Source organism: Carcharhinus amblyrhynchos, chromosome 6, assembly GCF_965287045.1.
Source record: "Carcharhinus amblyrhynchos chromosome 6, sCarAmb.v2.hapA, whole genome shotgun sequence".
NCBI lineage: Eukaryota > Metazoa > Chordata > Chondrichthyes > Carcharhiniformes > Carcharhinidae > Carcharhinus > Carcharhinus amblyrhynchos.
Window position 1 is genome coordinate 16599278 of NC_137329.1, and position 22097 is coordinate 16621374.

Consider the following 22097-nt stretch of genomic DNA (forward strand, 5'->3'; position numbering starts at 1 on the left):
AAGGGGCTTTGTAAGTAAGAAACTGAGCCTGTAAGGAAGAGTTTGCAGATGACAGAAAGCTATGCAAGCAGGGAGAGGGTCACTGGCTGAGCAGAGTCTGCACTTTCTCCCTGCGTCTGCATGGATTTCCTCTGGGTGCTCTGGTTTCCTCCCACAGTCCAAAAGACGTGCTGGTTAGGTAAACTGGCCACACCAAATTCCCCCTCTGTGTATCCAAACAGGTGCTAGAGTATAACAACTAGGGGATTTTCACAGCAACTTCATTGCAGTGTTAATGTAAGCCTAGTTGTGACACCACTAATAAACAAATATAAGCAAGTGTCTGCAACACGTTGAGAAAGCTGACCCACTCAAGCCCGCCTTCAAAGCAGTAAATTAAACTGCAAGAAGCAGCGATCTGTGCATCTTGCTAAGTACGCATGCAATGAGTTATGAATCCAGGCAGACACAATGGTTGTTACTGTCTGTGAATCACACTCCACACTTAACAATTTCAGTCCAGCAGCCTAGTACAACTACAGCCTCAAGCAATCCTGAAATGTCTTTTTCAAGCCAGCCTTTTGTCCCCTCTCCTCTCCATTCACTATTCTCGGACTCGAGGGAATGCACGTACCAGATATATTTTCAGATTAACGATAATCGCTGGCTGTATTTCCCCAGAATGTCTCAATTCAACACAGTAACTTGGTCAGTGGGGGTGCAAAATTTTCAAGGACACGATCAGTCTGAAAAGGGACTGTGCCAAGAAAAACTGAAGCAGCTTCCAAGCATTGTGCCAGATTTTTAAATGGGACAGGACTACAATCTCACAGTTACATATTTATAAAACAAAAAGGAAATGGCATAGAAAAGGGGTTGAGTGTGGAAGGTATCTGGAATAAAGTCACGCATCAGATCCGGCTGTTCGGGTTGGGAGCCTGAGGGACATGAACAAGGAGGTTGGAATGGAACAGCTGATTTCAACACGTGATCGGTGCAGGAAGTGTGTGTAAACCAGAGACGGAAACTGCGGCCAAAGGATCCAGTCAAAAAAGGAGAGGGGGGAAAATTAACAGGGACAGAGAGAAAACATAGCGAGGAAATCCATCTTCTCCTTGCAAGGTGAGAGACTGTACAGATACACAAGGTTTGTGGTTTAAACAGAGAGGAAGGGAGATTCCAATCACTGTCCCCTGGAGGCACAAAGTGTTCCTCTGGGATTGCTGCATTCCTTGAGTCTGGAGCTGATGGCAAGTTGGAGTTGAAATGTGCATATTTGTGTGTCTTTTCCAATTGGCTCCAATGGGGAACAGTGAACCAAATTCTGATTGCAGTATTATTCCATTCGGAGTGGTCTGCGGATTAGTTTCTGGAGGGAGGTGTGTGATTTCTATTCCCTCCCGTCTCAGAGAGGGAGGCTGCTTTGTTTAGTCCTCAATGTGGGCAGCAGTGTGGGGGAGATAGGCAGTGAGCCCCAGGCTGCAGCAGCAGCAGCACCGCAGAACCTTCACCCCGCTTTATTGATGGGGTTCTCTCCCTTTTTTTTCTTACCCTGAGACTCGGTGGGGGGGCGGTGGATGATTGAAGGTGTTGGTGCCCAGTGGCCGATTGTTAGGGAGACGGGGTGGGGCTGCTGCTGGCTCTGTCTGGATGTGTGTGTGTGTGAAGGGAATATCCGCTCGGCTACCAGGGTCTCGGACACACACAGAGAGCAGGGCAGTCAGCAAAGTGCTCTCTCTGGACTTTCCTGAGGCTTTGTAACTTTTTTAATTTGAATACCCCCCCCCCCCAAACTTACATTTCTTTTTAAAAGAAAGAAATCGGATTTGTTTCATTTAGAAAAATTCAGGAAAGGGGAAAAATTCAACCTCAGTGAAGCTAATCTAACACATTGGCTATTAACTTTTGTTTTTTTACCCCTAAATCGCTGCTTCACATAGTTGGCATTGCCAAGGTCAGCAGGGGGCTGAAATCAGATTGCATTTGGGGGGGGGGGGGAACCTGCAAAACTTCAGTATTTAAGAGGTTAAACCCAGCTCTTGTCACTGAGGCTGTTTTGCTACAATTCAGGGCTGATATCTCTGATTAATTTAATCTTCAGATTTCTGTGATCTGCTGCGCTGGCATAGTTTTTATTGCCTGAACAAAGATAAACAGGGTGGGTCTGGCTTTCAGAAGTTGTTTTGAACAATGTAGGTGTCTGAGGGAGTCTAGAGTTACTTGATGCTCACAGAGATTCTTCATTTTTTGATTCATGGTCAGAATGGCAGTTAGCTTAATGAAGCTCTGTTTAGTTTAAAATTAGCTACTGTATTTTACAGTTTAGTCTCAAATGGGATCCCCAGCTCCAGGCGTTAAGTAGAAATTGTATTATTGCAGTTATATTTCTACCAAGAATAGACTTGGTAGATTTGGAAAGAATGTTCCTGATGGTGGGATAGTCCAGGACTAGGAGATTTGAGGTTAGGGATTTTAGGACTGAGGTGAGGAGAAATGTCTTCACCCAGAGGCTGGTGAATGTGTGGAGTTCACTCCCACAGAATGTAGTTAAGGCCAAAATCTTGTGTGATTTCAAGAAGAAATTAGATATAGCTCTGGAGGCTAAAGGGGCCAAGGGATGTGGGGGGAGGAAGTGGGACAAAGATATTGAATTTGATGATCAAAATGAATGGCAGAGTAGGTTTGAAGAGCCAAATGGCCTACTCCTATTTTCTATGTTTCTATATGAGATACTTTTGATGTGCTGTCTGTCAGTTTGCACATAGCAAGACCCCACAGTCAATGAATGAAATAACCAAATAATCTGCTTTTAATGGTGTGAAGTGATAGATATTGGGCCAGGGCATCAGAAGGCTCTTTGAATTCATGCTGTGGGATCTTTTGTGTTCACCTGCAAGGACAGGCAGGACTTTTGCTGAACTCTTCGTCCAGGAAAAAGTTACATCTGTCAGTGCTGCACTTTCTCTGCGCTATACTGGAGTGCTGGCCAAATTTTGTGCTCCAGTCTTTAATCTTCAAACCTCCTGACTGCTGACTCCCAGGACGTGAGTACTGCCCTGAGTTACACCTTGACGTCTTTGTAGAATCATCATAGATGACCTGTGGTGTAGAAGGAGGCCATTCAGCCCATTGACTCTGCACCAACAACAATCCCACCCAGGCCCTATCCCTGTAATGCCACATGTTAGCCCTGCTAATCCCCCGACACTAAAGAGCAATTTACCATGACCAATCAACCTAACCTGCACGTTTCTGAAGTGTGGGACAAAACCGGAACGCTGGAGGAAACCCACGCAGACATGGAGAGAATGTGCAAACTCCACACAGTCACCCGAGGTTGGAATTGAGCTCGGCTGCCTGGTGCTGTAAGGCAGCAGTGCTAACCATTGTGCCACCATGCCACGCTGAAGAATTAGCCAGTTAGTGTTTGCCATCATTATGGGAAGAAAATTTCACATTGAATGCTGTCCTAAGCCTGAGATTGGTGGTTGTTGAGCTATTCCACTCCGTCTAAAATAAGTAATGACACAATGTGTTCATTAGGAACCTCGGGCAAATCCTTTGGTAAGTTCTCAATTCAAAATGGGCAGTAGATGCTGATTGTCCTCGTTCTGCCTGCATCCTGTGGTGAACAGACGTAGGTTATGTTGCTTTAAGTTGTTGTCCCTTTGAAAGGGAAGAAGAATAATATCTGAAATATCTAAAATGTTCCAAGATATACCTGTAAATTCAGTCAGCACTGTGCCATCAGCTCACCATAATTAATGGCTCTTCCAGTAAACCCTTTAAAGTTACATCATCACATTGATATGTTAAATTAAAAATCTAACTGGTAATTTTGGAGCAGTGCTGATGATTAAGATGCGGATTTCTGATTTGTCAGCCTGAGTCATTTGGTCGCACTCTTGTCTCTGAATGAAAAGTTTGTGGGTTTGAGTATTGCTTCCAAGACTTGAGTACAAATACCTAGGCCAGTGCAGCGCTGAAACAGCCCTGCACTGTTGGCGGCATCAGCTTTCGGATGAAACATTAAACTGAGTCTCTCTGCCCGCTCGGCTTGATGTAAGAAGGTCTGTGACACTTCAGCAAGGTGGCACAGGGGGTTAGCACTGCTGCCTCACAGTGCCAGGGAACCGGGTTCAATTCCCGGTTTGGGTCACTGTCTGTGTGGAGTTTGCAAGTTCTTCCCATGTCTGTGTGGATTTCTTCTGGGTGGTCTCCTCCCACAGTCTGAAAGATGTGCTGGTTAGATGCATTGGCCATGCTAAATTCTCCCTCAGTGTACCCGAACAGGCGTTGGAGTGTGGCGACTAGGGGATTTTCACAGTAACTTCATTGCGATGTTAACGTAATCCTTGTGGCATTAATAAATAAACTTCAAACTTAAACCTAAAACTTCAAGGAAGAGCAGTGGAGTTCCTGCTGCATCCTGGAATAGAGTCGTAGAATCTCCACAGTGCAGAAGGAGACGGTTCGGTCCATCGAGTCTGCACCAACTCTCAGACAGAACGTCTTACCCAGGCCCTATCCTCATAACCCCACGTATTTGCTCCACTGATCACTTTAACCTACAGATCTTGAGGCAATTAAGCATGGTAAATCCACCTAATCTACAAATTTTTGGAGCAAGGGAGGAAACCCATGGACATAGGGAGACTCCATACAGGCACCCAAGGCTGGAATTGAACCCAGGCTCCGGTGAGGAAGCAGTTTTAACCACTGTGCCACTGTGTCCTGACCTCGTAATCGTATCTTTTGAGCAGCACCTAATCAGCATCAAGAACTTGTATCTTCAATCAGCACCTAATATATACATTGTCTGATTTTTAAAAAATTTCTATTCTTTGAGATCTTGTTATGCCCAAATCAGTTGCCTCATTTCCTACATAGTACCATGACCAAACTTTACTTCAGTTGTCAGACTCTTTGGAATATCCTGAGGTCATGAAAGAAATGATATAAAGTATGTTTTGAACCCCTTTTTGTTTTTAAACCTCCTATCCTGCACACACACCTCCTCTCCCCCCCCACCACCACCACCATAATGTTAACTATTCGGAATATAATTCCGTTGACAACAAATAGCATCCAGTATAAAGAATATGCTAAAGGAATAGCAGAAGGAGGCTACATGCCCTTTCAAGCCATTCAATAAGATCAGGGCTAATCCCCCTGAACGCTCCAAGAGACCAAAATTCTATGATCATAGCCAATAGAGTTGAGTATATTTAAGGCTGTGCAGCCCAGACAGAATAGGTGAGGGTTTTTTTATCACGTGAGTTAAGATTGGGCCTGCTGCGTCACCGTGGGCAATTTGAATTTTATGAATGTGATTGCACGCAGGCATTTAACAACAGAATCACTGTTGTAGTTACAAGGTGAGGACCAATCGATATGCCACACTGCTGCCCTTTAGCCTCTGGCCCTCGCTACCACCAAGGACAGGATGAGCTCAGTCTCCATGGGCCAGCAATCGCAAATGACTCAGGACTGCATCAGGAGAGCTCCAGAAACCATTCAAAGTTACTCTGCTTCTCAGCAAACTCTTCCTGTGCTCATTGACTGAGAACTTAAGGGGACTAACTGGTGATAAATCTCATTGTCCTGATGTCTAGCATTGTAGGGATATTGCCTGTGTTGGATCTGATCTTCCAGAACTTCTCCCATTCTAGAACAGTTTCTGAGGATTGGAAGGTATAACCCTCCTGTTTTTTTTTAAAAGAAAATAAATGGAGACCGTCTATAATCGGTAAACTAGTGGAATTTATTAGGAGGAATGTGGTAATAGAGCATATGGAAAGCCAGAATAGGATTAAGCTGAGTTGATGCTGATTTATGAAAGGGAATCCAAACAGTAAATTCAGGAAACACTTACAGCAGCAAAGCTGAAATGTTAACTCAGTTTCTCGCTCCACAGATTTTGCCAGCATGCAGGGTGCTTCTAGCATTTTCTGCTTGCGTTTTGGATTTTCAGCATCTGCAGTCCATTGCTCGTTTAAAGTTTATTTGTTAGTGTCACAAGTAGGCTTACATTAACACTGCAATGAAGTGAAAATCCCCCCGTCGTCACACTCTGGCACCTGTTCGGGTACACTGAGGGAGAATTTAGTGTGGCCAGTGCACCCAACCAGCATGCCTTTCAGGCTGTGGGAGGAAACCAGGGCACTGGAGGAAACCCATGCTGACACGAGGAGAACGTGCAGACTCCATACAAACAGTGATCCAAACTGGGAATCGAACCCGGGTCCCTGGAGCTGTGAGGCAGCAGTGCCATCGTGCCACCCCTTCAATGTTCAGGATCTGCTCAGAATTTTTTGAGGCTGTAAATGGTGATAAGATAGATAAATGAGAAACAGTTGATGTAGCGTGTTTAGATTTTCGTAAAGCATTTGTGAAGGACTCTACGGGATTGGGTCAGTGAGGTGCTTTGCCTCCAGGGAGATAGGTTTGGTGAGTTGGCAGCAATGTGACAGATGGAATACAGTGTAGTGAAGTTGTTGATTTTAGTTGGAGAAATTAAAAAAACAGAATTTACGTTGTCTAAAACTGGGTGACATTGTATATGGATCATAGAAAGGAAAGGTGCAGGTCCAGCAAGCAATGAGGAAGTCAAATATTGTTAGCTTTTCTTACAAAGCATTTTAAAGTAGGAATAAATAAGTCTCAACTACAAGTAAGGCATTGCTGGAACCAGACCTGGTATACTGTGTGCACTTTGGGTCTCCTTACCTAAGGAAGGGCATTCTTGCCCTTGAGTGACCGCAGAGAAGGTTGACTAGACTGCTTCCTGTGAAAGGGAGGATCGAAGCAGAGAAAGAATAAACTAGGCCCATGTTCCTTTGAGCTTAGGAATAAGCAATGAACTCATTGAAACATACAAAATTCTTAAGGAGTTTGACGGGATGGATGTTGAGGAAATGTCTCCATGGCTGATGAATCTAGAAAACAGATCATAGTCTCAGATTTACTGGTTAGCCGTTTGGGATTGACAGCAAGATGGGACAGTGGTTAGCAAGTGTCTGGAGAACTAGTTAGTGTAAGTGCATGGGTATAGGGCCTGGGAGGGATTGTGGTCAGTGCAGACTCGATGGGCCAAATGGCCTCCTTCTGCACTATATTATTCTATGATTCAAAGCATTGTGAATCTTTGGAATTTTGTACCCTGGAGAGATCTAGATCCTTAGTCATTGAGTATAGTAAAGACAGGAGTTGATGGATTTTTGGGCACTAATATATGGTTAGACAGCACAGTGGTTAGCACTGCTGCCTCACAGCACGAGGGATCCAGGTTCAATTCCAGCCTTGGGTCACTCTTTGTGAAATTTGCACATTCTCCCCGCGTCTGCGTAGGTTTCCTCTGGATGCTCCAGTTTCCTCCCATACATCAAAGATGTGTGGGTTCAGTGGATTGGCCATGCTAGACTACTCCTTAGTGCCCCAAGATGTGTAGGTTAGAGGGATTAGCTGGATAAATACTTGGGGTTACGGAGAATAGGTCTCAGATCTCCATTCTCTCCCTGACTTCCTGAGTCTCCAAATCATGACTTTCTGAAGACATTGATCCTGGCCTGAAACTGAGAACAGAACAAAGTAGATATGCACAGGCCATCAGTGAGTAAAGAGATGGAACAGGACATTTGTTGTGCTTCACTGGACAAGTTGAAATGTACTGACTTTTCTCTTTACACATTCTGACTGTCCTGATCCAGCCAGTTTTCTAGCATTTGTGGCTATCTGAGCGATTGCCGTTAGCACTCTGAATATCCCCCGTGATTGTGATGAATGAAAATCTCTTTGATTTACCAGCTCACTACTTTTCATGCTGTGTTTAAATAACAATTTCTGCACTGTCGTACTTTTCTTTGACTGCCTTTATGAAGTTAAGAGGGTCCCTGAGAGTGTGTTATTATTTGCAGGAAATCTTTTCAAGTGGGTAGTTGTGTGAGAATATTTGCAGGGTCTCTCCTCCCAGTACAGAACAATTTGAAATCTGGCCAATTTGCCAAGGTGTGATCTTTGCAGGGTCACATTAGCTTTGGCTGCTGAGTGATAATTGGTTGGTGTTTAGGGTGCAGTTAGCTAGTGCCAATGCCGTCACTGATATGGATTTCTTTTCCAGATGTGGAAAGCAGCTGCTGGCCGCACGATTTCTGTCACAGCGTCAGATGACGGCGATGACTGGGACACAGACCCCGACTTTGTGGTAAGCTTTTGGCTTTTGCTTATGGCTTAACAAGAAAGAGTTCACATTTAAGTAACATCTTCCAGAACCTCAAGGATGTCCCAAAGCACCAGTGAAGTCATTTTTTTTTTGAAGAATGGTTACTGTTGTAAAGTGGGAAACCGGACAGTCGATTTGCAAATGGCACAGTCTCAAACAGCAGTGGAAAACGATCAGATAATTTGTTACTCTTCAATGATATTGGCAGCAGGATTAGTATTAACCAGGACACAACAGAAAACTTCCAGTTCTTCTTTAATTAGTGCTACTGAATCTTCTATGTCCTCCTTAGAGAACAGATGGAACTTAGTTTGACACCTGAGAGGTGGCACCTCCCAAATTACTGGATTTTCTCATTCTGGCATTGGACTGTCAGTCTGTGGCTGGACTTGAACCCACGACCTTCTGAATACGGAGCCAAAGCCAACTTGGCCAAAGGGATGTGGAAACAGTTCGTTAGGATTGAAGTGGAACATGAACCAAAACAGAAACAAACTCAGTTGAGGGTGGTGCAGTGGTTAGCACTGCTGCCTCTCAGCACCAGGGACCCAGGTTCAATTCCAGCCTCGGGTGATTGTCTGTGTGGAGATTGCACATTCTCCCTGTATCTGCGTGGGTTTCCTCCAGGTGCTCCGGTTTCCTCCCGTAGTCCAAAGAGGTGTGGATTAAGTTGCTCGGCCATGCTAAATTGCTCCTTAGTGTCCCAAGATGTGTAGGTTAGGAGGATTAGTGGAGTAATTATGTAGGGATACGGCCTGGGTAGGATGCTATTTCAGAGAGTCGATGCAGACTCAATGGGCCAAATGGCCTCCTTCTGCACTGTAGGAATTCTGTGATTTGGTTTTTGCGTCCTTGTGCTTTAAATTGGAAAAAAACATACTCCTTTCTCCTTTTGTCTTTAGATAAATCCTATTATTTAAGAATGTCACATGCAATGGAGCTTGGACCATATTTAGCATCGTAGACCAGAATCTGAGTGGCTTGTCTGTTTGACAAACTCCCTGTTTCATGCATAAAGCTCTTGTTCAATGACAGCTACTGGAGGCTTGTATCCTTTAGAAAAATTGGCCAATCATTCCAAGCCTAAAATAAATCTGCTACGCTTTACTAGTCTGTAATAATCTGCTTGAATGCTCCCAATATATCACTGAAAACAAGTTGTGTTTGTGCAATATTAAAAGCAGGACTCACTGGACGATCAGAGTGGACCACTAAAAATCTGACAGTAATGACAGATGAATGTGTATCAAAGCAAGAAAGAACACAAGTGTTTCTATATCGCCTTTCGTGACCCCAGAAAAACCAAAAACACTTTGCAGCCTGTGCAGTCTGGCTGCTGTGGTTCCTTCCATCATAACACGATGTCCTGCTGACCAAATCACCTGTGTTAGTGGTTGAACGATAGGTATTGGCCAGGACACCGGGAGATAATTCCTCTGATTTTCAAAATAGGGGTCTCTGCATTCATCGAAGTAGTCATGATGTGGAGATGCTGGCATTGGACTGGGGTAAACACAGTAAGAAGTCTCACAACACCAGGCTAAAGTCCAACAGGTTTATTTGATAGTAAACGCCACAAGCTTTCGGAACGCTGTTCCTTCGTCAGGTGAGTGGAGAGTTCAGAATGGAGAGTGGAGAACTCTCCACTCGCCTGACGAAGGAACAGCGTTCCGAAAGCTTGTGGCGTTTAGTATTAAATAAACCTGTTGGACTTTAACCTGGTGTTGTGAGACTTCTTACTGTGTTGATCGAAGTAGGCAGAGAGAGCACCTCCGTCACTGCAGGACTTTCCCAGGACTGCACTGGAGTGTCGGTTTGGACTTTCTGATCAATTCTCTGGAGTGGGACTTAAACCCATGACTGCCTGTCTCAGAGACAGAGCGTTATAACATTGAGTCACGGCCTGTACTATGACCCTTCATTAGAATCATTAAATTTAAAAAAGAGTCTGAGTGACTAAAGATTTTGAAGATATTTCTGTGACATTATTTTTAACTTGTCTGGTGTGCTAGTTAGCAAGGGCATTTAATGGCCACAATCATAGTATCCCTGTAGCGCAGAAGAAGGCCATTTGGCCCATCGAGTCTGCACTGACTCTTCGACAGAGCAACTTACCCAGGCCCACATCCCACCCTATCCTTGTAACCTCCTGCATTTATCCCGTTGATCCCATTGTTTAAGAAGGGGAGAAGAGACTTCCCTGGGAATTACAGACCGGTGAGTCTTACTTCTGTAGTGGGTAAGGTTTTGGAAAGGATTATTAGAGACAGGATTTATAGTTATTTGGAGAGTAATGAATTGATTAGAGACAATCAGCATGGTTTTGTAGCGGGTAGGTCGTGCCTTACTAACCTTATCGAGTTCTTTGAGAAAGTGACCAAAGAGGTGGATAGGGGTAAGGCAGTTGACGTGGTGTATATGGATTTAGTAAGGCGTTTGATAAGGTTCACCATGGTAGGCTTCTGCAGAAAATGCAGATGTATGGGACTGGGGGTGATCTAGGTAATTGGATCAGGAATTGGCTAGCAGATAGGAGACAGAGGGTGGTGGTTGATGGTAAATATTCGTCATGGAGTTCAGTTACGAGTGGTGTGCCTCAGGGATCTGTTTTGGGGCCACTGCTGTTTGTAATTTTTATTAATGATCTGGATGAGGGTACAGTTGGGTGGATTAGTAAGTTTGCTGATGACACCAAAGTCGGAGGTGTGGTAGATTGTGAGGAAGGGTGTCATAGTTTGCAGGGTGACTTAGAAAGGTTGCAGAGCTGGGCCGCGAGGTGGCGGATGGAGTTTAATGTGGAGAAGTGTGAGGTAATTCATTTCGGTAGGAATAACAGATGTGTTGAGTATAGGGCTAACGGGAGGACTTTGAATAGTGTGGAGGAGCAGAGGGATCTAGGTGTATGTGTACATAGATCCCTGAAAGTTGGGAATCAAGTAGATAAGGTTGTTAAGAAGGCATACGGTGTCTTGGCGTTTATTGGTAGGGGGATTGAATTTAGGAGTCGCAGCGTCATGATGCAACTGTACACAACTCTGGTGCGGCCGCACTTGGAGTATTGTGTGCAGTTCTGGTCCCCACATTACAGGAAGGATGTAGAGGCTTTGGAGAGGGTGCAGAGGAGGTTTACCAGGATGTTGCCTGGTATGGAGGGGAGATCCTATGAGGAGAGACTGAGAGATTTGGGGTTGTTTTCGCTGGAAAGAAGGCGGCTAAGAGGGGACCTTATTGAAACATATAAGATGATTAGAGGTTTAGTCAGGGTGGATAGTGATAGCCTTTTTCCTAGGATGGAGAAAGCTAGCACGAGGGGGCACGGCTTTAAATTAAGGGGGGGTAGTTATAGGACTGATGTCAGGGGTAGGTTCTTTACCCAAAGGGTGGTGAGGGACTGGAATGCCCTGCCAGCTGCAGTTGTAAATGCGCCTAGTTTGGGGGCGTTTAAGAGATCTGTGGATAGGTTTATGGACAAAATGGGATTGGTTTAGATTAGTGGGTTAGTGTTGTTTTTTTTTAAAAAGCTGGTCGGCGCAACATCGTGGGCCGAAGGGCCTGTTCTGCGCTGTTATGTTCTATGTTCTATGTTCTATGTTAATCCACCTAACCTAGACATCTTGGGACACTAAGGGTCAACTTAGTGTGGCCAATCCACCTAACTCACACATCTCTTTGGACTGTGGGAGGAAATGGGAGCACCCAGAGGAAACCCACGCAGAACCGGGGAGAACGTTCAAACACCATACAGAGAGTCGCTCGAGGCTGGAATTGAACATGGAAGTCCCTGGTGCTGTGAGGCAGCAGTGCTAACCACCGTGCTGCTCCTCAGGGGTACACCAGTTTTCCATTGTTACTGTTTTCTTTCTATTACTAGTTGTGGTTGGATAAAAGCGTTTTTAACATTAGTTTTCTGTTTTTGCTTTAACTAGAATGATTTGTCTGAAAAGGAACAGAGATGGGGTGCCAAAACAGTTCAAGGATCTGGGCATCAGGCACACATCAAGTAAGTTCTTCTTCTGCGGTGGTGGTCAGGGAGGTTGGCTGCCTCTTGTACTCTTTGGATAAATTGGGACATGTTATTCACCATTGGAGGAACTGACATGGGCTGTGGCATTTTATGGTTTTTGATTCAAGCAGATGCAATCGATGAATGGAAATTATTTTACCAGCAATCACTTGGTAAATTGGTCTGAATCTGTTGAAATCCTGTAGACTGTTGCTGAAGTTATCTTTGTGTGAGATATCATATCATAGAATCCCGACAGCCTATCGCATCTGCACTGACTCTCTCACGTATTGTAGTGTGTTTGTTGCGAGGCTTGTGTTTTAAGTTTGTCTTTCTGTGCATCAGTTGCATCTTTTAATAAATTCCTTGTGAGAAAAGAGAAGACTGGACAGTTGGGTGGGGGTGTTGTTTGGGTCTATATTCCTGCTACCAGAGGACTGGAAAGTAAAGAATGTAACATCGCTCTTTAAGAAGGGAGGGAGGTAGCAGATGGGAAATTATAGGCCAGTTAGCCTGACTTCAGTCATTGGCAAGATTTGAGCCCATTATTAAAGATGAGATCACAGAGTACTCCACTATAGCACAGTGGTTAGCACTGCTGCCTGTCAGTGCCAGCGATCTGGGTTCGATTCCTGACTCGGGTCACTGTCTGTGTGGAGTTTGCACATTCTCCCTGTGAAAGTGTGGGTTTCCTCTGGGTGCTCTGGTTTCCTCACACAGTCCACAGATATGCAGGTTAGGTTGATTGGCCAAGCTAAATTGACCCTTAGTGTTGGGGGACTAGCCGGGTAAATAAGTGGGGCTACAGGGATAGAGGCTGGGTGGGATTGTGGTTGGTGCAAACGGCCTCCTTCTGCACGGTAAGGTTTCTATGATTTCTACTTGGAAGTGCATGATAAAGTAGGGCTGGGTCAGCACGGCTTTATCAAGGGGAGATCATGTCTGACAAATCCGCTGGAGTTGTTTGAGGAGGTAACGGAAGTTAGACAAAGGAGAGTCAGTGGACGTGATTCATTTAGATTTCCAGAAGGCCCTGGACAAAGTGCCATATAGGAGACTGTTAAATAAGTTAAGTGCCCATGGTGTTAAGGGTACGATCCTGGCATGGATAGAGGATTGGTTGACTGGCAGAAGGCAGAGAGTGGGGTAAAAGGGTCTTTCTCAGATGGCAGCCGTTGACTAGTGGTGTGCATCAGGGATCAGTGCTGGGACCACAACTTTTCACAATATACATTGACGATTTGGAAGAAGGAACTGAAGGCACTGTTGCTAAGTTTGCAGATGATAGATATGTAGAGGGACAGGTAGTACTGAGGAAGCAGGGGGGCTGCAGAAGGACTTGGACAGGTTTGGAGAGTGAGCAAAGAAGTGACAGATGGAATACAAAGTGGAAAAGTGTGAGGTTATGCACTTTAGAAGGAGGAATGGAGGCATAGATATTTCCTAAATGGGGAAATGCTTAGGAAATCAGAAACACAAAGGGACTTGGGAATCATTGTTCTAGGTTCTCTTAAGGTTAATATGTAGGTACAGCCAGCAGATGCACTGTTAGGATTCATGTCGCGAGGGCTAGAATACAAGAACAGGGATGTACTTCTGAGGCTGTATAAGGCTCTAGTTAGACCCCATTTGGAGTACTGTGAGCAGTTTTGGACCCCATATCTAAGGAAGGATGTGCTGGCCTTGGAAGAGGTCTAAAGGAGGTTCACAAGAATGATTCCTGGAATGGAGAGCTTGTCGTATGAGGAACAGTTGAGGACTCTGGGTCTGTACTTGTTGGAGTTTAGAAGGATGAGGGGGGATTTTTATTGAAACTTACAGGATACCACGAGGCCTAGATAGTGGATGTGAAGAGGATGTTTCCACTAGTAGGAAAAACCAGAAACAGAAGGCACAACCTCAGGCTAAAGGGGTGATCCTTTAAAACTGAGATGAGGAAGACTTTCTTCAGCCAGAGAGTGGTGAAAATGTGGAACACTTTGCCACAGAAGGCTGTGGAGGCCAGGTCACTGAGTGTCTTTAAGACAGAGATAGATAGGTTCTTGATGAATAAGGGGATCAGGGGTTATGGGGAAAAGTCAGGAGAATGGGATTGAAAAAAAATCAGCCATGATTGAATGGTGGAGCAGACTCGATGGGCCGAGTGGCCTAATTCTGCTCCTATGTCTTATGGTCTACCCTATCCAATTGACCAACCAGTCTGATTGTGTAATTAGATTATTTCTTCTTTCAAATTGTCTCGGGATCATAGGACTTGAGTCAAACCCCTCGAGCTTTTCCATCACCCCAACCTCATTTGGTTCCATGATCCATTAGCTCACAAAGATCTCTCGATGTCATTGCCAGTTGTCCCAGCACCTTTTGCCTTTTAGGATCAGAATTCCAGATATCTCCTTGATCTGCTACCTCCTGTTTTCCTTGCAAAAGGATTGATCTCTTGAGTTTTAATACCACGAACTCAGCTATTCCCATTGCCTTTATCCTTAATGATATTGCTTTTAGTCTGGAGTCACCTATCATTTCAAGAAGCTTGCCAGTAGTAAATCTCCTTAGACTGAAATTCAATATCGAGATTAACAGTGTCTCCTGTGCAGAAAGGGCTATTTATTTTTCAACCAATACACGACAGTAAATTTCAATAGACAGCCTTTCTTGTAGGCAGAATATAAGTTTGCTGGAGGGATGTGGTAGTGGGCAGAAAGAATCATAGCATCCCCACAGTACAGAAGGAGGCTATTTGGCCCATTGAGTCTGCACTGGCAGCAATCCCACCCAGGCCCTAACCTGAGACCCCAGATATTCACTCTGCTAATTCCCCTGACACCAAGGGGCAATTTAGTATGGCCAATCCATCCAGCCTACACATCTTTGGACTGTGGGAGGAAACTGGAGCATCCAGATGAAACCCATGCAGACGTGGGGAGAATGTGTAAACTCTGCGCACACACACTGATCCGAGACTGGAATTGGACTGTAGTCCCTGGCGCTGTGAGGCAGCAGTGCTAACCACTGTGCCACCCAAAAAGAGTAAATTCATCACCCTGAACAAGTCAAGAACTTGCACTATTAGACAGTTATCTTAGTGAATGTTAACTGATGTTTTAGTTAGAGTCACAGAGGTCCATAGCATAGAAAAGGCCCTTCAGGCCATCACGTCTGTGCCAGTCAAAAACAGCCCCCTGACCGTTCTAATCCCGTTTTCTATCATTTGATCCATAACCTTGTATGCCTTGGCATCGCAAATGCACGTCTAAATGCTACTAAAATGTTAGAAGGGTTCCTGCCTTTATCATCCTTTAGGTAGCGAGTTCCAGACTCCCACAGCTCCTCTAAACCTCCTGCCCTTTACCTTAAATCTATGCCCCCTAGTCGTTGATCCCTTCACCAAAGATGTGGCACAGTGGTTCGCATTGCTGTCTCACAGGGACCTGGGTTCAATTCTGGGTTTGGGTCACTCTCTGTGTGGAGCTGGCACGTTCCCCCTGTGTCTGCCTGGGTTTCCTCCAGATGCTCCAGTTTCCTCCCAGTGTGCAGGTTAGGTGAATTGGCCATGCTAAATGCTCCCTCAGTGTACCCGAGCAGATTTTGGAGTGTGGCGACCAGGGGATTTTCACAGTAACTTAACTGCAGTGTTAATGTAGGACTACTTCTGAGTAATAAATAAAAACTTCTAAAAAACTTAAAATTAAGGGGAAAAGTTTCTTCCTGTCTATTCCATTGATGCCCCTTGTCAAATTATACATATCAATCATGCCCCCCCCGCTCCTCGGTCTCCTCTGCTCTAAGGAAAGCAACCTCGGATTACCCATTCTCTCTTCATAACTAAAACTCTCCAGCCCAGGCAACGTCCTGGTAAATCTCTGCGCCTTTTCCAGTGCTATCATCTTCCTCTTATAATGTGGATTCCAGAACTGCACACGATACTCCAGCTGTCTCCGGAACATTCTTCCTCAAAAGGCAGTGGATGTAGTTCTTTGAATATTCTTAAGGAAGATAGATTCTTGATGAGCAAGGGGGTGAAATGTTATTGGGGGTAAAATGTTATTGGGGGTAATGTGGAGTTGAGGTTATGATCAGATTAGCCTTGATCTTACTGAATTTTAGAACAGACCTGAGGGGCTGAGTGGCCTACTCCTGCTTCTAATTAGCATCTTAACATGAAGAGTTCTTAGCGGTAATGCTGATAGGTCAAGTGCGCATTCTGTATTCATGAGTAAGTAAAGGGTGAACCTAGATTTAAGTTCGTCGCCCCAAAAAGAATGGAGAGAGGGGGATTAGTGGAAGTATTTTATGTAGCAGGCTGTTTAGGCATGAAATGTTCCATCAGAAACTATCAAGAATTTGATTTATTTTTGTCACATGTATTAGTCTGCAGTGAAAAATATTGTTGTTTATGAGCTACAGACAAAGCATACCGTTCATAGGTAAGGAGAGTGTGCAGAATATGGTGTTACAGTCATAGCTAGGGTGTAGAGAAAGATAAAGCATTGTTAGAGAGTTTGAGAGAGTTAGAATGAAGTTTTAGAAACACAGAACGAGAGTAAAAGATAGGAGGTATGCTGGGCACAGCTTGCAAGAAGTCGCTTTGTTCCAGTGTCATCTTGAGAAAAAAAAAGATTCCATCATGGCTTTTGAGAGGGGTACGGATACGTATTTGAAAAAAAGATCTATTTGTAGGCATTCGGGAAAGAGCTTGAGGCCGGGACTTGTTGAATAACTGAGAGAACAGCATAACCTCTTCCAGAGCCGTGCGATCCTATTGTTTGGTATGAAATGGGATGAGAGTATTTGACTTTAGTGCCTATTTTCAGTTTAAAAGCAAATCGCTTTCTACCAACATGAGCGGAATGTGAAGCATTGAGCTTTTAAACCTCATTAAATGAGAGAGCTTCATTGTAACTCAGTCTGGCCAGGGTGGAATTATGTACATTGAGCATTTCAGTGGATTTTTCCTGTAGATTAGGAGTTGGCTTCTCCTCTTCCCAACCTAATTTGTTGCATTTATTTCTGACTAATGAAGTCCTGTGTGTTTAATGTTGCAAGAACGAAAGGCGATTGTTCCCGGCTTATCACAATAATAGTAAACAATGATGTGGACCTCCAGGTGGCCTGCTTAAACATGTGCTTTTTGCCCCCCCTCACTTCCTTCCCTTGGGTATTGCAATATTTGCTGATTAACTGTGCAAGTTTGCTGTTTATTTAGCGTGTTTGAGTTACTCAAACAGCTCTTTTTGTAAGGATGTTGCAATGCTAGTACGTTAAATGGTTCCACAACAAATGGGTGGCACACAGCGCCTGGCACTGCTGCCTCACAGCACCCTGGGGACCCAGATTCAGTTCTGGCCTTGGGTCACTGTCTGAGTTAGCACGTTCTCCCCATGTCTGTGTGGGTTTCCTGTGAGTCCTCCTACAGTCAAACAGATGCGCAGGTTAGGTTGATTGGTCAAGCTAAATTGCCCTTTAGTGTCTCAAAAGATGTGTAGGTGAGAAGGATTAGTGGAATAAATATGTCGAGCTATGGGGATAGGGCCTGGGTAGGATGCTCCGCCAGAGAGTTGGTGTAGACTGAATTGTCCGGATGGCCTCCTTCTGCACTGTTATGATTCTAAATGAAAACATCCTGAAAAATAGCAGGGTTTTAATAAAGCAGTCATTTCATTGCGTCTCTTCTGTATGAACGTGTTCGGGCCTTGATTCCAGGCCTGTGTGTTAACTGCTGTGAACGTGGCTACTGGCACTGAGCTTGACAATCTGCCCTTTTCTTTGTAGCTGCTTGTTTTTCTTGCCTATTAGACTGGCCTCTCTCTCTCTCTCTCTGTGTGATGCAGCACATGAGTTTTCCCATTATTCCACATCATATTGCCGTCTGCTCAATCCGTCATAACCAGTGCCAAGACTGTGGAATCTCAGTCATGAAGTGGCTGCGTGTCTTAAGGGTGGAAAATATTCTGCGATCACTGCCCTCTGGATAAGTATTCTATGTATTGAGTGGGAGGCCTCGGTTGAATTTTTAATATTCTTGACGTGTTACAGCAAAAGCTGGTTTATTTATTAGTGTCACAGGTCGGCTTACGTTAACGCTGCAATGTAGTTACTGTGAAAACTCCCTACTTGCCACACTCCGGCGCCTGTTTGGGTACACTGAGGGAGAATTTAGCATGGCCAATGCACTTAACCAGCGCATCTTCCAGACTGTGGGAGGAAACCGGAGCACCCGGAGGAAACCCACACAGAAATGGGGAGAACATGCGGACTCCACATAGATAGTGACCCAAGCTGGGACTTGAACCTGGTCCCCGATGCTGCGAGGCAGCAGTCTTAACCACTCTGCCACCCCTAGCTGAGGTTAATGTTCCCATCCGGTAATGAATAGAAACAAAGATCTGCATTTTTTTTTAAGCACCTTTTGGCAATCTTGATGTATCCCAGCCGAATTGTTTGATGACCAATGAAGTATTTTTGATGTCACCGTAGAGAGCATTGCAGCCAATTTGTTCGCAGCAAGTTGCCACAAACAGCAATGACAAAAATGAGCAAATTGTACATTCGTGATATTGATTTGAGGGATAAATACTGAGTAGGACGTTTTTTAAAATTTCCAGCTGAGTCAGTGTAGTCTAAAGTTGTAAACATGTTTGTTGTAAATACCCTATGACTGCCAGATTCTTCACTGCTCTCGTATGTCTGGGACTGACGTGCAGTGAGTTAGATGTTGGATTTTATGCTACAACTGTATCAATGTTCTTGCTGTGCCGAAAGCTGCGGAAACAAGACTAAAAGTTGCAGCTTTTAATCAAAATCCAGTGTATGAATACTGTTACAGTTGTCAGGTTTGTAAGATTAAGTTTGGGGATTCGATCTATAATACAATATCTATAATATAGATTATTGTATTTTGGGAGAACATGTGGCACATTGGTAGCCTCCCTACCTTCAGACTCAGAAGCTCCAGGTTCAAGACTCGAGGTACATTCAGAACATGGCCAAACAGTGCGATGATCAACACACAAATCCTTCCAATACACCTGCGGTAGGTGGTAAGAGAGAGAGAGAGAATCTCCAAGTTAGCCATAACCTGCAGAGGACAATGGTAGTACGGACAACATGGTGACACAGTGGTTTAGCAGTGCTGTCTCACAGCACCAGAGATTCGGGTTCAATTCCCAGCTTGGGTCACTGTCTGTGTGGAGTTTGCACGTCCTCCCCGTGTCTGTGTGGGTTTCCTCTGGGTGCTCTGGTTTCTTCCCACAACCTAAAGATGCATGGGTTAGATGGATTGTCCATGGTAAATTGTCCTTTAGTGTCAGGGAGACTAGCTAGGCTAAATGCGTGGTGTTATGGAGATGGGGCCTGGGTGAGGTTGTGGTCGGTACAGTTTCGATGGGCTGAATGGCGTCCTTCTGTACCATAGAGGATTCTAGAAACCGCTGCAGTATCTTCAAGCATCACCATGGAGCAAGATATGGAAAGTCATGGTCGCCCAGTCCCTGTTGGATTTGGTACCTGAGAGAGAGAGATTTCAGGGCTGTAACTCTAAATGTCAGCCAGTGAAGGGAATGATGTGACCTCAGCTGCAGTCTGCCAGACAGTAAACCTGGATGGTTAATTGTTAGAAATCTGAGGAAGATTTTGTTTTATTGAGAAGGGGACAGTTGCAGCAGTTTGTAAGTCTACAGTGAGTAGATTCGAGTCTCCCAAAGTCCTAGAAGTGTGATATAAAAATTAAATTAAAAACTATTGTGCAGTAAACTATCCCTTCACTTGAAAGGATGTTTGGATCAAAGATAATTGATTAAATGCTAATGTATTTTCTGTTACCATGGCGAAGAGAGTAGGGGAAGTCATTTTGCTATCAGGTTACAGGCTTCCCTGTAAACCCAAGCATATCACAGGCAGCAGTTGTAATTTTGTCTTGGATGATTTCCAACTGTCTGAGAGGTAGAGGGAGTAAAAGATTCAAGAAATCAGGCATGCTCCTTCAACAAATAAAGTATCATTCACCAAGCAGAATGGGGATGGAAGCTTGTGCGCAGATTGAATGTACAATTCCTGTAAAGGACACTGGAGAATTTGCTTAACTTGGAACTGGAGGAGGGATTCTACAGTGTAACCTTCCCAGTGGATTTGGAAAGCAGAAAGGAAACAACTCTGTGGAAACTGGGAACTCTGACCTGTTGTGATTAAAAACCATAATTCTGTGCAGAATAGAACTGTTGTGTGATCAACAAAATGTGACAGTTTATTTCTGTAGTGTAAACTATATGTTGCCAAGAAGAAGAGTAGTGTTTGGACTATAGTGTTTTTACATCATTTGTTATAGTCAAAATTTCAAAATGTGAAATCTTGATGTATCATCCTTTCAGCTGTTACCTGGAAGTTTGAATTTATTTTCATTCCAAGATGGCATCACAGCTGTGCCCAGCATACCTTCTAATTCTGTCTTTTACTCTTGTTCTACGCTTCCAAAACTTCATTCTAACTCTTTTAAACTCTCTAACAGTGCTTTGATGTAATTTCTAAATTTGGCATGTCAGCTACGACTCTCACCAACATTTATAGATGCACATAGAAGGTGTTCTTTCTGGTTGTATCACAGCTTGGTATGGCTCTTACTCTGCCCAAGACTGCAAGGAACTACAAAAGGTCATGAACGTAGCCCAATCCATCATGCACACAGCCTCCCATCCATTGACTCTGTCTACACTTCCCGCTGTCTTGGCAAAGCAGCCAGCATAATTAAGGACCCCATGCAACCCGGACATTCTCCCTTCCACCTTCTTCCTTCGGGAAAAAGGTACAAAAATCTGAGGTCAGGTACCAACCGAATCAGGAACGTCTTCTTCCCTGCTGCTGTCAGACTTTTGAATGGACCTACCTTGCATTTAGTTGACCTTTCTCTATACTCTAGCTATGACTGTAGCACTACATTCTGCACCCTCTTGTTTCTTTCTCTATAAATGGTATGCTTTGTTTGTATAGCACGCAAGAAACAATACTCTTCACTGTATGTGACAATAAATCAAATCAAAATCAAACCTAATTTTTAAAGCGATTGTAATAATATCATGGTTTCAACAATAACAGTACCAATGTTATTCAGGTCTGAAAGCAAATGCTTGACCCATACCATGAATGAAGTGGTACCAAAATCTGGCTAATCTACCATGTCTGAAAATATTCAATGTTATGTTAAAGGGAGATTAATAGTTTTAAAAAATCATGGAGGATTTTGATAGTGTAAATGAAGAGAAACTGTTCTCACTGGCTTGGTAACCAGAGATGTGTCCAAAGATGTGAGGGTTAGGTTGATTGATCATGTTAAATTGACCCTTGTGTCAGGGGGATTAGCAGAGTAAATGTATGGGGTTACAGGAATAGAGTCAGGATGGAACTGTGGTCAGTGCAGACCAGATGGGCCAAATGGCCGCCTCCTGCACTATAGGGCTTCTATGATTCTATGAGACAGATTCAAGGTAATTGACAAAAGAGCCAGGGTAAGATTGTACACAGAGATTTGGAATGAACTGCAGGAAAGGGTGATGGAAGTAGATTCAATAGTAATTATCAAAAGACAATTGGATATATATACTGGGAAAGGTGGAAAAATGGGAGAAATGATATAGTCAGGGAGCAGACACAGGAACAATAGGCTGAATGGCCACCTATAGCTCTAATGATTGGACAATTATTTTCTAATGGGAAGGCCGGGGAACTAGCACATCTTCTCATAGTTAGCTGGAGATGGAAAGGGAGATCAATACTTCTTTGTGTGTCTTTGATCTGTATATCAGCCTTGCTTATTTCACAGGGTAAGATCCATTTGACTGGTGAGAAATAGAGACAGGAGGCAGCGCGTTGGGAGAGAGAAGGAAGAAGGGTTACATTGGATAGATA

At 44.1% G+C, this 22097-nt stretch overlaps 1 protein-coding gene across 5 annotated transcripts in view; it reads left to right on the plus strand.

The window, feature by feature from the left end:
- The first annotated feature begins 976 nt into the window (after positions 1 to 976).
- Positions 977 to 22097, plus strand: part of cttn (cortactin) — a 64394-nt gene continuing 43273 nt past the window's right edge. For 2 of the 5 annotated variants that reach the window (XM_080189945.1, XM_080189946.1), the window contains exons 1-3: positions 977 to 1101; positions 8099 to 8182; positions 12127 to 12200. In XM_080189945.1, coding sequence (XP_080046071.1) covers positions 8099 to 8182; positions 12127 to 12200 — 158 coding nt within the window. In that variant the 5' untranslated portion in view covers positions 977 to 1101. The remainder of the gene's footprint in view (positions 1102 to 8098; positions 8183 to 12126; positions 12201 to 22097) is intronic. The other 3 variants (XM_080189947.1, XM_080189948.1, XM_080189950.1) reach the window with 2 other exon arrangements.